The sequence below is a fragment of the Cydia pomonella genome, chromosome 9 (genome assembly GCF_033807575.1).
Source record: "Cydia pomonella isolate Wapato2018A chromosome 9, ilCydPomo1, whole genome shotgun sequence".
Lineage (NCBI taxonomy): Eukaryota > Metazoa > Arthropoda > Insecta > Lepidoptera > Tortricidae > Cydia > Cydia pomonella.
The window spans coordinates 5,661,841-5,675,146 of NC_084711.1; the positions used below are offsets into that span (position 1 = coordinate 5,661,841).

The 13,306-nt window shown below is 33.9% G+C and overlaps 1 protein-coding gene across 1 annotated transcript; it reads right to left on the minus strand.

Annotated features, from left to right (window-relative positions):
- Positions 1-1,533: 1,533 nt before the first annotated feature.
- On the minus strand, positions 1,534-13,008 carry LOC133521202 (uncharacterized). Its single transcript, XM_061856038.1, has 14 exons — positions 12,911-13,008; positions 11,950-12,055; positions 10,093-10,183; positions 8,668-8,782; positions 8,130-8,256; positions 6,948-7,057; positions 6,699-6,810; positions 5,894-5,974; positions 5,304-5,530; positions 4,880-5,012; positions 4,315-4,420; positions 3,558-3,647; positions 2,393-2,487; positions 1,534-1,869 (listed from the first exon to the last, which is right to left on the minus strand). Exons 1-14 carry the CDS (start codon positions 12,966-12,968, stop codon positions 1,674-1,676), a joined length of 1,647 nt encoding a protein of 548 aa, XP_061712022.1. The 5' UTR covers positions 12,969-13,008; the 3' UTR covers positions 1,534-1,673.
- Positions 13,009-13,306: the final 298 nt, after the last annotated feature.

Genomic DNA, 13,306 nt, shown 5'->3' on the forward strand with positions numbered 1-13,306 from the left:
ACGCAAATCTACAAGCTTACGCCGTAACCTTAATAAAGGGAATCATTATATTTATATAATAATTTTACACCTACTTGAAAATACGTCTTTTCGCGGGCTATGTGTAGTTGATTGCGATTACTCCTCAAACTCAACTCAGATAAATACCCAGGTATTGAGTAATGAGTTGAGTTGGTAATGAGGTCTGTACCTTAGAGTTCAGATTGGTAAAACAATCTACCCCCATTTTGACAACTGACGATGATGTTTATCAATGAGATATATATCCTTATATCTCATTGATAAACATCATCGGTTTGGTATGTTCCCGCCCCACGTGACTACCGCCATATAAGAGGCGGGCACAGATGGGAATGATTTGTGAGTAGCGCCTATTCCCATCTGTGCCCGGCGGGGACAGATGGCAATACACAATCGGTTTTGACGACTGATCTGGCCTAGTTGGTAGTGAGCCTGCCTATGAAGTCGATGGTCCTGAGTTCGAATCCCGGTAAAGGCATGTATTTGTATGCTGAGCACAGATATTTGTTCCTGAGTCATGGGTGTTATCTGTTTTAACCAAGCATTTCTGAGGTCATAAGGAGCAAAAATTGTTTTATGAGCTTTGGTGAAATCGGCAAAAAAAATTTTTTTTTTAATTTTCTGCGCACGACACGTTATTTCTTTTTACATTTTGCCATTAAAAAAAACATTACAATGAATAAGTAAAGTTTTTTTTTTTTAATTCATTTACAGATAAGATTTGCGAATTTCGTTTAGAACTTTAATGTATGTCAGTAGGTATGTTTAAACCAAGTTACATAGTGGCAGCGTCGCTGCCAAAAAGGCATTTTACACAAAGTTATTACAGAAAATTACAAAAATTACATTATCTCTAAAAACAAGACGGATTTCAGATAACTTTGTATGACATTTTACTCTCTAAATGCGGTCAAGAATATACCTTTAAAATCTGTCGGGTTGTAACAGCCCACGGTGTATATCGTTGTCTGAGTACCCAAAACACAAGCTTTCTTGAGCTTACTGTTTAGTTAATTTGTGTAAGGCCGCCTTTACACCTGTAAGTTTTACTTACGTAAGTAAGGACAAAGCTATTTGTTAGAATGAGATAATGATATTCATCTCTCACTCTATAGTATAGCTGTGTCCCTACTTACGTAAGTAAAACTTACAGGTGTAAAGGCCTAGGAACGTCCAATAATTACTTATTTCCATCTCCACGCATCTTTTATCTAAATCGGTTCGGCGTTTTAAATGTGAAGAGGTGGCATACATATTTATTTTCACATTATAATAAATATTAATAGGGATAGTAGAAATACTACTTCGAATCCTGGTAATACTACTTTGACTAATTCGAATCCTGGTAAGGGCATTTATTTGTGTGTGTGCACGGATATTTGTTCCTGAGTCTTGGTCTCATGGCCGTTTTCTATGTATTGAAATATTTATATTTGTAATAAATTAATAATATCCTTATAATATTTATTTATTTATTTATTTTATTTACTACAATAAAAAACAATCATAAGATGCTATTTTATAAGTATATTTTCATTTGCTTAGCCTACTTACATTCCACGTGTATAATTATAATATTATCTTCTAAGCATGTTCGTTAAACACATATCGAAAAGTCGTTAGTCGTTAGATCAAATTTCTGATTTATTTTATTAAGCAATAGCATAAGTAGCTTCATTCATTACGCCGCAGTTATTATTTCTAGCAGATATGTAGACGTAGCCGTCGATACCCCAGTATGGACTGTTGGACTCTTTGAGGATCCAGAATGTATCGCCGTCTTTTTCACCATAACCAACTAGAGTCATAGGGATCTTTTCTTCTTCATCACCTACGTCAGATACGTCACTGAAATAAAATTAAAGTCATCATCAGAAAAGTCATCCTAAACCCAAGGGTAGACTGACTTCTAAGAATTGCGGACATTATTCGATTAGCCGCAAAAGTTGTAGGCGCTAGTTCACATAGAGCTAACGTAAAGTACACCTGACCCATGCAAGCCCCAGTACCTAACAATGCCAAATTTTTACAAAAAATGGTTACAGTTATTATTAAACATAGTTTTCTACGAGATCTAATTGATATCTAAGATAAGATATAGAGATTTAAAATTATTGTGGGGCTAATTAATAATTCCAATATTAGCCCCATTACAATGTATAATGTAATTAATCTGTGTTAGATTGTCCCATTATATCGATTTATTGTTTTATTACCTATAATATTGTGTTTTTTTTTTTAAATATATTTTAAAAAATGGATCAAGGGTTTGAATCAGTCTAAATTTAGTCGTGTAAATATTTCCCTGCTACCTAGAATTTTGCTGGTTAAAAGTGTAAGATGAAAGTTAATAAATTATAGGAGTATTTACCACAACTCGTCGTAAAGAATGCCACCATCATACAACATTAAGCCGTAGCCACCGTTTAAATTCACAGATATAGGCCCGTGGTTTATCAAAGCGATCTGTAACAATTATTAGAACAATACAGTAAACAATAATAACAATACCCAAACAACGCGCAATGCCATATATATAGGGCTATTCATATGTTTACGGCTAATAGGTGTTAGTAACATCAGGTTTAGGTTAATACTCGTATTTCCAATATTTCCAGAGTCGGATTCAAAGGAGGGTTATTGACAACCCTCTGCCAGGGCTCGGAACTATAGTCTGTATCTTTAGGTATTTAAAAAAAGGTAAACAAAATCCACCCTCAAATGGCTCCTTAAGGCAGTTGAAGGTAGATGAAAACATTACATGATCAAATAAAGTAGGTTTAAAGTCAGGTCGTTCAGTGACAGATCCAGGCGGTTTTGTATTTGGTTGGTTAACCAATAAATATTAAAACTACCCGAAAATGTACAAATTGTTTGTTTACCCTTTTTTAAATACCTAAAGATACATACTTATAGTACCTGTTAATATCGTCCTAAAACCGTTATATTATTTCGTTCATTAAAAACCGGTTAATGATTAAAACCGAACTAAAATATTTCGTTCTCTCTCTCTCTTTACCGCTAAAGATGAAGAAATGAAATAGTGTAGCTCCTGGAGAATGATAAATGTAATACCGGTCAATCTTGACTTTCGGATACGTTCGGTTAAACTCTTCTTCATACGCAATGCTTTCTCGTTCTATCCTGCTTTGATATTTTCAATTTAACTGGTTAATTTCATTCCACAAAAACGAAAGATGAATGAATTTGGCATAAACCGGTATCTCAATAGAAATATTTCGGTAACCCCAAACAAAAATCCTTTTCGTTCTCGGGTGAATGTCCGAAAACGGTATGAAAAATTGAACGATTTAGGAGCACTGCCCAGCCCTGCATCTCACGAAAAGCCACTACCAAAATATGACTGCTGTATGTGTGAGTAATGTTCTAGGAAGGCAAATTGTAATAGGCACGTAAATCCCTGAGTACACAGGCTGCTTCTTTACTTTGAGTTTTATTATTCGAGTTATCATCCAGCAGATAGTAATTTTATTAATCACTATGAATGCTACAAATACATATAATAAATTAGGTACCTTGAGAGCGTCCACACTATTAGGGATGACATCGGTGTATCCTTTAATTTTGTACGTCTTTGTCATATTTTTCATTTTACAAAATCCATTCTGAAACAAAATTAAGTCAAGAAAATATATAATAAATAAATATTATAGGACATTATTACACAAAATTGACTAAATCCCACAGTAAGCTCAATAAGGCTTGTGTTGAGGGTACTTAGACAACGATATATATAATATATAAATATTTATAAATACTTAAATAAATAGAAAACACCCATGACTCAGGAACAAATATCCATGCTCATCACACAAATACATGCCCTTACCAGGATTTGAACCCGGGACCATCAGCTTCGTAGGCAGGGTCACTACCCACTAGGCCAAACCGGTCGTCAATTAATAAAAAACATAAAACATAAAAAAATGTCTGTAAAGTAAACACATTGAACAAAATTACAAAAATAAATTGATTTGTTATAATTTGTAAATGTAAAACTGGTGCAATAAATGTTTCATCAGCCGATGAAACGTGCAGATTTCCATCCGATCCTCTCCAAAGCTTCTTCTCGGTTTCCATATATAAGCGTACACTGCATTACAAGTTTTTTATCGATATGACAGTAATATTTAGTGCAAGGTGTCCGAAGGTACAAACCCATTCATGAGGGAATATACATATAATTTTTGAGGTTTAGTTTCTACGTACTGAACTACCATAAAATAATATAAAAATACCTTTTTTTATTTCTAACTATATCTAGGTAAGTACCTTGTTCGTGTATGTGCCATATTCCTGTTGTAAGGGTAATCCATACTCCATTATCCACGAGTAAGATTTGGTAGGACTTCCGCCCTTACAACCTTTATTTCCGTGTCTGTGAAATAAAACATATTTATATGAAATATTTGTAATATCTGTACAATAGTTTTTATTGACAAACCTAGATAAAGAGTTTATAACTAAAATAATGATGGTATTTTTTATTATTTAAGGACCGTAAACTATCATCGGGCTGTTTAATTTTTAAATAAGTGTCTGTGATTTTATGTCGCTCACCCACGGACAAACTCGTGTATTTTTAATGACTGATTGTGTTTACAATAGATGACTGGATATGTTATAGTGCCATAAGTTTTAAGGATGACTCACATCAGACCGGGTCGAGCCGAGCTTCTGGCGCTTCGTTTTCTATGGGAAGCATTACGTGATCACCGGTCATCTGTCATAGAAAAGTAAGGGTCGGAAGCTCCGGCCCGGACCCGGCCCGGTCTAACGTGAGTTATCCTTTATAAGTATAATAAAATGAAAAATTTAGTCTAAATCAAAAAATTACCCCCAGGAGCAATCTATGAGAGCTTGTTCACTGAGCTTCATCCAAGTACCTCCGTTGCTCCGAGCCAGAGCACCTTCCACGACAGCCGTAACAGCAAAGGCCCAATCAGACTCGCATCCTTCATTTAACGCATCTGAAAATTATTCATTTCTAAGTTACTGCATATAGGTAACAAAGTTAACTGATTGGCTTTCATAAATGAGTAAAAACCTAAACAATAATTATGGTTTAACGGCTTCTAGGCCACTAAACAAAGGAAGAATGCAATGAAGTTCCAGCACTTCATTAAGGTGCGGAAACATTTTTTAGAGATCCGACTCTAGTAATAACTCAACAGTCAAACATAAACTAGATACCATTAGATTAGATAATTGAGTGTATTTGATACAAATTCGCTAGATCTGGGTTTCATTAAGGAACTTACCCGACACTGGACCAACAAGGCCTTCCACCCTTAAATCGTACTCCTTTGGCAGAGTATTTGCAATTTTTTTTATTTCCTCTATTGTGTAAGGAAAAGGTATGCTTCCGGTTTTAGGCTTGTCACTTTTCGGTCTTCTGTACTTCGAGATTTCTTCGTCAATACGATCGGACAGTTTATTTAGTGTGAGTTTATAACCCAGATTTTTATTATTTGTACTGGTTACTAATCTGGAAAAGCAGAATAGCTTAATTTTAGTTTAAAGAGATAATAGTAAGAATTTTCAAAATACACTTTGCAAAAGTTTATACCTTTAGAAGCTCAACGGAAAGTGTCAGATGTAATTCTGCGCTTGTAAATCCAGTACGCCCAGTAATCTGGCTGTTGGCGTCTTAGATGGCCCGCTCTATATTCCGGTACTTTACACAATCGAACGCCGGATTACGAGCGGTGCATTACTCGGGAAAATATCGGGTGCCGGATTACCGAGCGCCTACTGAATACTATTATCATTTACAAAGAACAAAATGGTACCTATTATCAAGAGTCACTATTGCAATTAGTTACTTGTTTTTATTAAAATGTGACGTTACCTCCAACTTTTGTAGAAATTGCGTTTTCTCATTTCACGTTCTTCCTTATTGGCATATTGTTTTCCAAACTGCCGTACATATCTAGGAAATTCATGGAAATATTTAAAATTAAAAAAATTGCAACGATCGTTTATCATACTATTAGTATTATAACAATCCGACTACACAAGTATGAAAGAGTTGATTATTTATAATACAAATGTAGGTTATTCGAGTCACTGTACTCCATTATTTAGTCAATGTTTTGTTGGTAAAATATTGTCAATTAAAAAGTCAAAATTATGTGTTAGCTGACATTATGGTACAATTTATTAATATTAATTCAAAATCAAAAATTAGACAATAAGCTACCCTGTTCGACAATATATTTATTTAAAAAATCCAACTATGTACCTATTTCTTTTTCAATATTTTTTATTTTAACAAAACTATAGCGGACACTTACCTGACTGCCTAACGCCCTGACCCCGAATGAAATGACTATGCTACATAAAATAAATATACTTACAAAAATACTGTCCGCTTAATATAACGACATCGAAGGAAAATGACAAACATGTCATAATATATGTAGCGTAGTCATCTCTCTCTATCACTCTTCTATATTAGTGCGACAGTGACAATTTCATGAAAATAGGACTTATAGGTAAGCGATATATCACTATAAGCGAAGTCATCTTATCCGAATTTGTTACAAAGAATTTTATATGAAAACCAAACTGCACCCTTTAATTATTTCAAAAGAACCCGTTGGTCAATACATATGAGCAGATTAATAATAAACTGATTCCACTGTGGTACTTACGTCGAAAATGCATCATCAAATGCCGTAATGTCTTCGGCATTTAAAGTCAGGAGATAGTTATCACTGGATTTACTAGAAGCTTTTTCATCATTTTCTTTGTTTGAGCAATTATCTAAAAATGGTATTAAAAAAAAATTAGAAATTATAATATAAGTCATACTAAATAATTGAGTAAGTAGGTATTTATTTCTTGTATACTAGGTAAATACGAATGTTGTAAATGTTCTTATTCATAATACGACAACTTACAGGTCATTTTAAAAACGTCTAAATCAATGTCTTTATTGAAGTTGTCGAAATCCCAAATCTCGTAATTGTTCAAATATCCATGCCAGTCATCAACCTCCTTGGTTTTGTATCTACAATCATAAAGAAGAACAACGATCATAAGACTTTTAACCTTTTAACCGCCGTAGACTGATATATAAGACATACTTATACAATACCCAACTCATTTCGCCGCTGTCTCTGATAAATAAGACAAAACTTCGTGTAACTTCGGCAACACGAGCACGCTCGATAAAAGATCTAAGCGGTTAAAAGGTTAAATATCCCTGTAGTACTTTTAAAATGCTCGACCTGAGTTTACAGTAGGTAAACATTACGATACCAATTTTTATAATATTATTTAAAACTTGAACAAAAATGCCCACATTATGTTTTTCTTATTTCATTTAGGTTCAGTTAATGATGTAACAATAATAGTGGGGATCCCTTTAAGGGCTCCTCTACACGATGGCCCAGCGTAGGCTAGTCTAAAGGACGCACCTATGCGGTGAAATGAAATAGCAATATCACTTGCTCCCTCTAACGCATAAATGCGTCCCTAGGACTGGTCTACGCTGTGCCATCGTGTAGAGGAGCCATAAGGACATATTCGGTATCGTGTTCTGCAGTGGCAGCATGGTTCCGTTTTTATCACTTGTCACTATGCCCATTTCTTTCGCGATTATATACTTGTTAGAACGTGACAGGCATGGTGACAAATGATAACGAGCGGACCATCTTGGCCCTACAGATTAGGAAAAAGCAGAACAAAAAATTTTGACGCAATTTTTTTCCCTTAGTTGGCCTTAGAGGGTAGGCCGACTTGGACGATGCCTGCCCCATAGAGATTTTTTTTTTGAGTCTGGTAAATTTTTCTTCTACCTTTTTTTCTAATAATATTGTGTTAGCTGAGACCAGGCAAAATATTAAATAAATAAAAAAGTTTTAAGTTAGGTTAGGTTAGCTTTTAAGGAAGGTTTTTAGGTTTAAATTTCGGAATAATATTTGATCCACCATATTTTGCATTCCAGATGTTGGTAAATTGAGTGAACCTGTGAATATCTTTTAATTACTTTTATGTACCAATTTAAATTGCAAAATATAAACATTTGATTGGATTAAATGGAAGATATCTAAATTAAGGAAATTAATTATAATGTTTACCTTACGGGAATCCAATAGGCGGTACCGTTATCAGCGTAGGCCCATAATGTTTTCTCATTTTCTGGTCTCGTTTCCCCTGCATTTGTGAATTTGACGCAATCGATACCTCTAATATTTTCAGTACCTTCTAAATAAAAAATACAAAAGATTTAATAATAATAAATACTTGAATATATTTATCTATATCTGAAAGAATATTATTAACGACGTTGCGCACGCTGTTCTGTTGCATAAACAGTGTATAGTTTTCATTTTTAGAAATTTATATGTATTTATAAGGTATTTGTAATATGGGCCTTGTTGCCAGAAATACCAGAAAAAACATTCTAAAATACAAATTAATATTAAATTAATTAAAGCTTTCATGACAAAAAGTTGGCGTGAATCTGCGCGGGACTGAGCAAAATGGCGTATTTTTGTGACTACAGGCCTACAAGCCAAGATTAATTTTGGGTCATGGCGCCAGCCAATTAAATAAAAAAGTAGGTAAGTAACTAAAGCAAAAAAGGCTGAAAATGAGAATAAAACTTCCTCTTACCTTGCTTATTGAGATCACCGATTGTGGGTAGAAAATTTTCTGGTCTTACAAGCATTTCCTTGATTTTTGTACACACCATCTTGTTGGTCTCTTCCTCTGTTGTCTCAGGATGAATCTGTGTAAGTAAAAAGGAAAAAGACCGGCCAAGGGCCAGTTAGACACGCGCACGAAGGGTTCTGTACTATTACGCAAAAAATCATATATATGTATTTTTTTTGTTTTTAGTATTTGTTGTTATAGCAGCAACAGAAAATACATCATCTGTGATAATTTCAACTGTCTAGCTATCGCGATTTATGAGATACAGCGTGGTGACAGAAAGACAGACAGTGGAGTCTTAGTAATAGGGTCCCGTTTTTATCCCTAGGTTATGGAACCCTAAAAACTAGAGTTAAGTTTTCTGAATCTTGTAAAATAAGATTTATAACATAGATTCTAATTAAGATTTTAGACACTCTACTATACTAACTATCCCAACAAAAACATACATGTGAAATAAGAGACAAGTTCAATGTTAACATATGTCGTTGTTGACTCGCCGACAAAAGAATTGAGATCTATATGGGTGCCAAGTTCTGTGCTGTGTAGAAAATCCTGAGAAAATGGATCGAAACATGTCGAGCGTCTTTTCGACTTAGGACCAAAGGAATGGCGGCATCGTTCCGAGCAATGGATTGGCCTATGATCTATTAGATGGCGCCACTTTTTAGCACATATGAGTGAAAGAATAAGGTTCAAAGTCAAATGGAGTTCTAAAAGTTTTAATCATGTGTCGAAAGATGGCAGTAAATTTACTGTTGCTACAAAGTTTTCTTTAACAATCCACCTCTATTTCAAATTCTCTTTGATAATACCTGAATGACCCGTTTCAAATTAATTTTAATATACTACTACTAATAAACTGAAGTAACCCTTTTATTACGTACTAGCGTCCGCCCTGGCTTCGTATGGGCTAACATATTATACACCTAAACCTTCCTTACGAATCACTCTAATAATAAGTGAAAATCCGTTCACTAGTTTTTGAGTTGCGAACGTACAGACAGACAGACGCGGCGGGGGACTTTGTTTTATTTGTATTTTGACGTAAACTCCATAATATGCTTTTCACCTCAGCAACTCGAACAAGCCTACTTTCGTCACTCCAGGGAGTGTGGAAAGTGCGACTTACCTCACTCCAGGGAATGACGAAAGTACGACTTTCCTCACTCCAGAGAGTGAGACAAAGTAGCTTTTTAATTTAGTGAAGGCCATGAATACACGAATAAAAACTGTACTTGATGTTGAATTTTTTTAACCTTTAATATGTTCTCACTACTGAGGTGAAAATTTGTAGGTATGTTTCACACGACAGCAAAGTTATTTTACATCTCGTGTTTTTGAAAAACTAACTTTCCTCTCTTGTTGCACAAATAACTATTGTACCTCATATTTTCCATAGCCCTTTTTCGTGCCTATCGCGATTTTAATAACTGCTCCATTATTGGCTTCCAAGCGTGAATTCCTCGACGATCTCCTGTAAATAAATGAAAATATTAAAAATTTGTTTTTAGAGGTATTCTGTTATTAATTTTTATTGTTTTTTACGAGTGCTATTTTTCCAAGGTGATAAAGAATATTAAAATGATCACTATGGTAAAACTGCTGTAATCGCTATCCCTATATTAATAATAATATGAGTAATAAATGATACTGTAGGCTGTACTGACCAAACATTTGTGACGACCGGTCTGGCCTAGTCGGTGACCCTGCCTATGAAGCCGTTGGTCCTGGGTTCGAATCCCGGATAGGGCATGTATTCGTGTGATGAGCACAAATATTTTTTCCTGAGTCATGGGTATTTTCTATGTATTCAAGTATTTGTATATTATACACATATATATATATATATATATATATATATATATATATATATATATATATATATATATATTTTAATATTTATATATTATATATATCGTTGTCTAAGTACCCTCAACACAAGCTTTATTGAGCTTACTGTGGGACTTAGTCAATTTGTGTAATAATGTCCAATAATATTTATTATTTATTTATTTATATATCGTTGTCTGAGTACCCACAATACAAGCCAATTCTTGAGCTGACCGTGGGACTTAGTCAATATGTGTAAGAATGTCATATAATATTTAGTACCTGTGCGACCGAGCTTAGCTCGGTTACAACTATTTATTGTAATATGGTGGTGTATAGGTGATAATCTTAACTACATTTTTTACTAAATTAAACTTGTCTAAAACAATAAAAATTAAAAATATATATATATAAACTTGAACATATAAAAAAAAAAAGTTAGTCACCGGGCGAGATTCGAACCCCTAACACTCGTTTAGCAGTCCGCGTTTTAACCCGCTGGACCAGACGGACAGTGGTCGGTCGGCAACACGAAATTAGCGACCATATTCTGCGTCGAAAGAAAAACGCATGAAAACTCGAAAACACGCGTTTTCCCAAACATAAAACTAATCTAGATCGATTGTTTACCCCCAAAAACCCCCATATACCAAATTTCAGCAAAATCGTTAGAGCCGTTTCCGAGATCCCGGAAATGTATATATATATACAAGAATTGCTCGTTTAAAGGTATAAGATTTATTATTCAATTATTTGTTCATCCACTTTTAAATAAGTAACTTGTGGATTTAAGTTTTTTTTAACCCGCAATGTGATACCGAAGTTTGTTTGTAGCATAATATCAAGCGACGTCAATTAGACTGATGAGAGGTACATTGAAAATAATATTTATTTTACACGAAAAAGAGTAAATCTAAAGATAGATTTAATAATTTTTTCAACACACTTGCTCAAAACGTTTTTATGCCACCGATTTTTGACTCATAATCCTGCATAACGCGTGCTTTTTCAGTATATTATAACACTCGTGCTTTTTCATTACAATATCCGACTGAGTCAAGAGGGTAACTGATTGCTAATAATATGCATGGAAACGGAGCCTTCTTAATTTGGTCGATTAATACATTTTTTTTTTAACCAACCATTAGGTTTCAAATGTTAGTTCAAAGAGGTTTTATCACACCAAACATAATTTATAGATTAAATTATCTCGTAAATTACATTAATGAATAAACATAACATTTTATCGATTTGATCTCCATCCGTCGAATAAAAATACGAAAATATTTTAATTGGCTGTTTGTCGATTTCGTTCGCGCCTTTGCCTTATTAACATCAAAAATTGCTCATTTAAACGTAAACAAACATGCCAAAAACACATATGATAATTTATAAAAAAAAATATCTTACCAGTATTTAAAGTTTTCGATCAAACCAGATGACATATAATACTTTGTTGCTTCGAGAGAATACGTAGGAGGCCATTTCAGGACAGGAGACTCTTTATCTATTTTTACTGCAAGTGTAAAATTAACCAATTTGATAAATTGCAGATATATATTGATTTTTCTTTTGTATTCTAATATGAGTAATATACAACCATCTTGTTTTTTCCACAATGTCAAGTATAAATATAAATAACACGTTTAAAACTGATTAGTAATTCTAGTGAAATTACCAAATATAATATGATTTATAAAAAACCGAAAATGCCATACGAAGGGGCATAGCTATGGTTAACATACAATAAACTGTATAAAAATATTTGCCATAAAGTCTATATCCAGGCAGGAAAATGGGGACTATTTTCTTTGTATTGAAAAGCCTTCCTCCATTATCCTCTTAACTAAATGTTTATTTAGAGATAAACAAAGACATTGAAAATTACTACGATTTCCTTTTCTTTAGACCCTTACCAGAGAGGCTTCTATTACGATCACAGAACAGAAAAAAACATCTGTTTTTTTTTGTTCCGTGATTACGTTTACTTTATCTCAGCTACACGCACACAACGTAAGTAATGTAAAAAAAAAACTGGCCTTACACAAATATCAAAACTATTGAGAAAATCTAAATTCACACAATATACAAAATGGATATATATAGAGTTCTTACTGTAACTAGCTTAAATCTAAAATAGGCCCTTGAGGCTTTGTACGAAGGATGCTGGCGGCATTTCCTCGTTGTACCGCAATACTGATACGTTGTGCGAGGAAGCCGCCAGCTCTTCAGTCACCAGTTACGTCAACCTGACGCTTCGCAATTAAAAAAAAAAACTTATGCATGCTGGGACCCCATGAACCTAGACTTTCAACGCCAAATAGTACTCTCTAACGAGGCTTTTTTCCTAAGTTTTTTTAAGATTTCTTACCATGTTTTCCAGCAGCCACGTACACTAAACAAAACAGCAATAATCCTTTCAATGTCATTTTAATGTTACAAATTGCATGAACGAGCAGTTTACATTTATATACGGGCTGATAAACACATTAATTAATTAACAATATCACATTATTGATAAATGTACATTGTTATATTTCTAAAGGCTACGACCTAAAAAAAATATTAATGGGTTTAATATAATTTATTATTAATTACCTATAAACTTAACGTGCTAACGTGTAGAACCTGTCAAATATATACAAATTGGCCACATCATTTAGGTTTATGTAACTACTACAACTATTTAATTATGTAAATTTTCGATATTATAATGGCTATGTGCTTGTAGGGTCGACGTCAAGTACAACAGGATATCAGAAAGTGT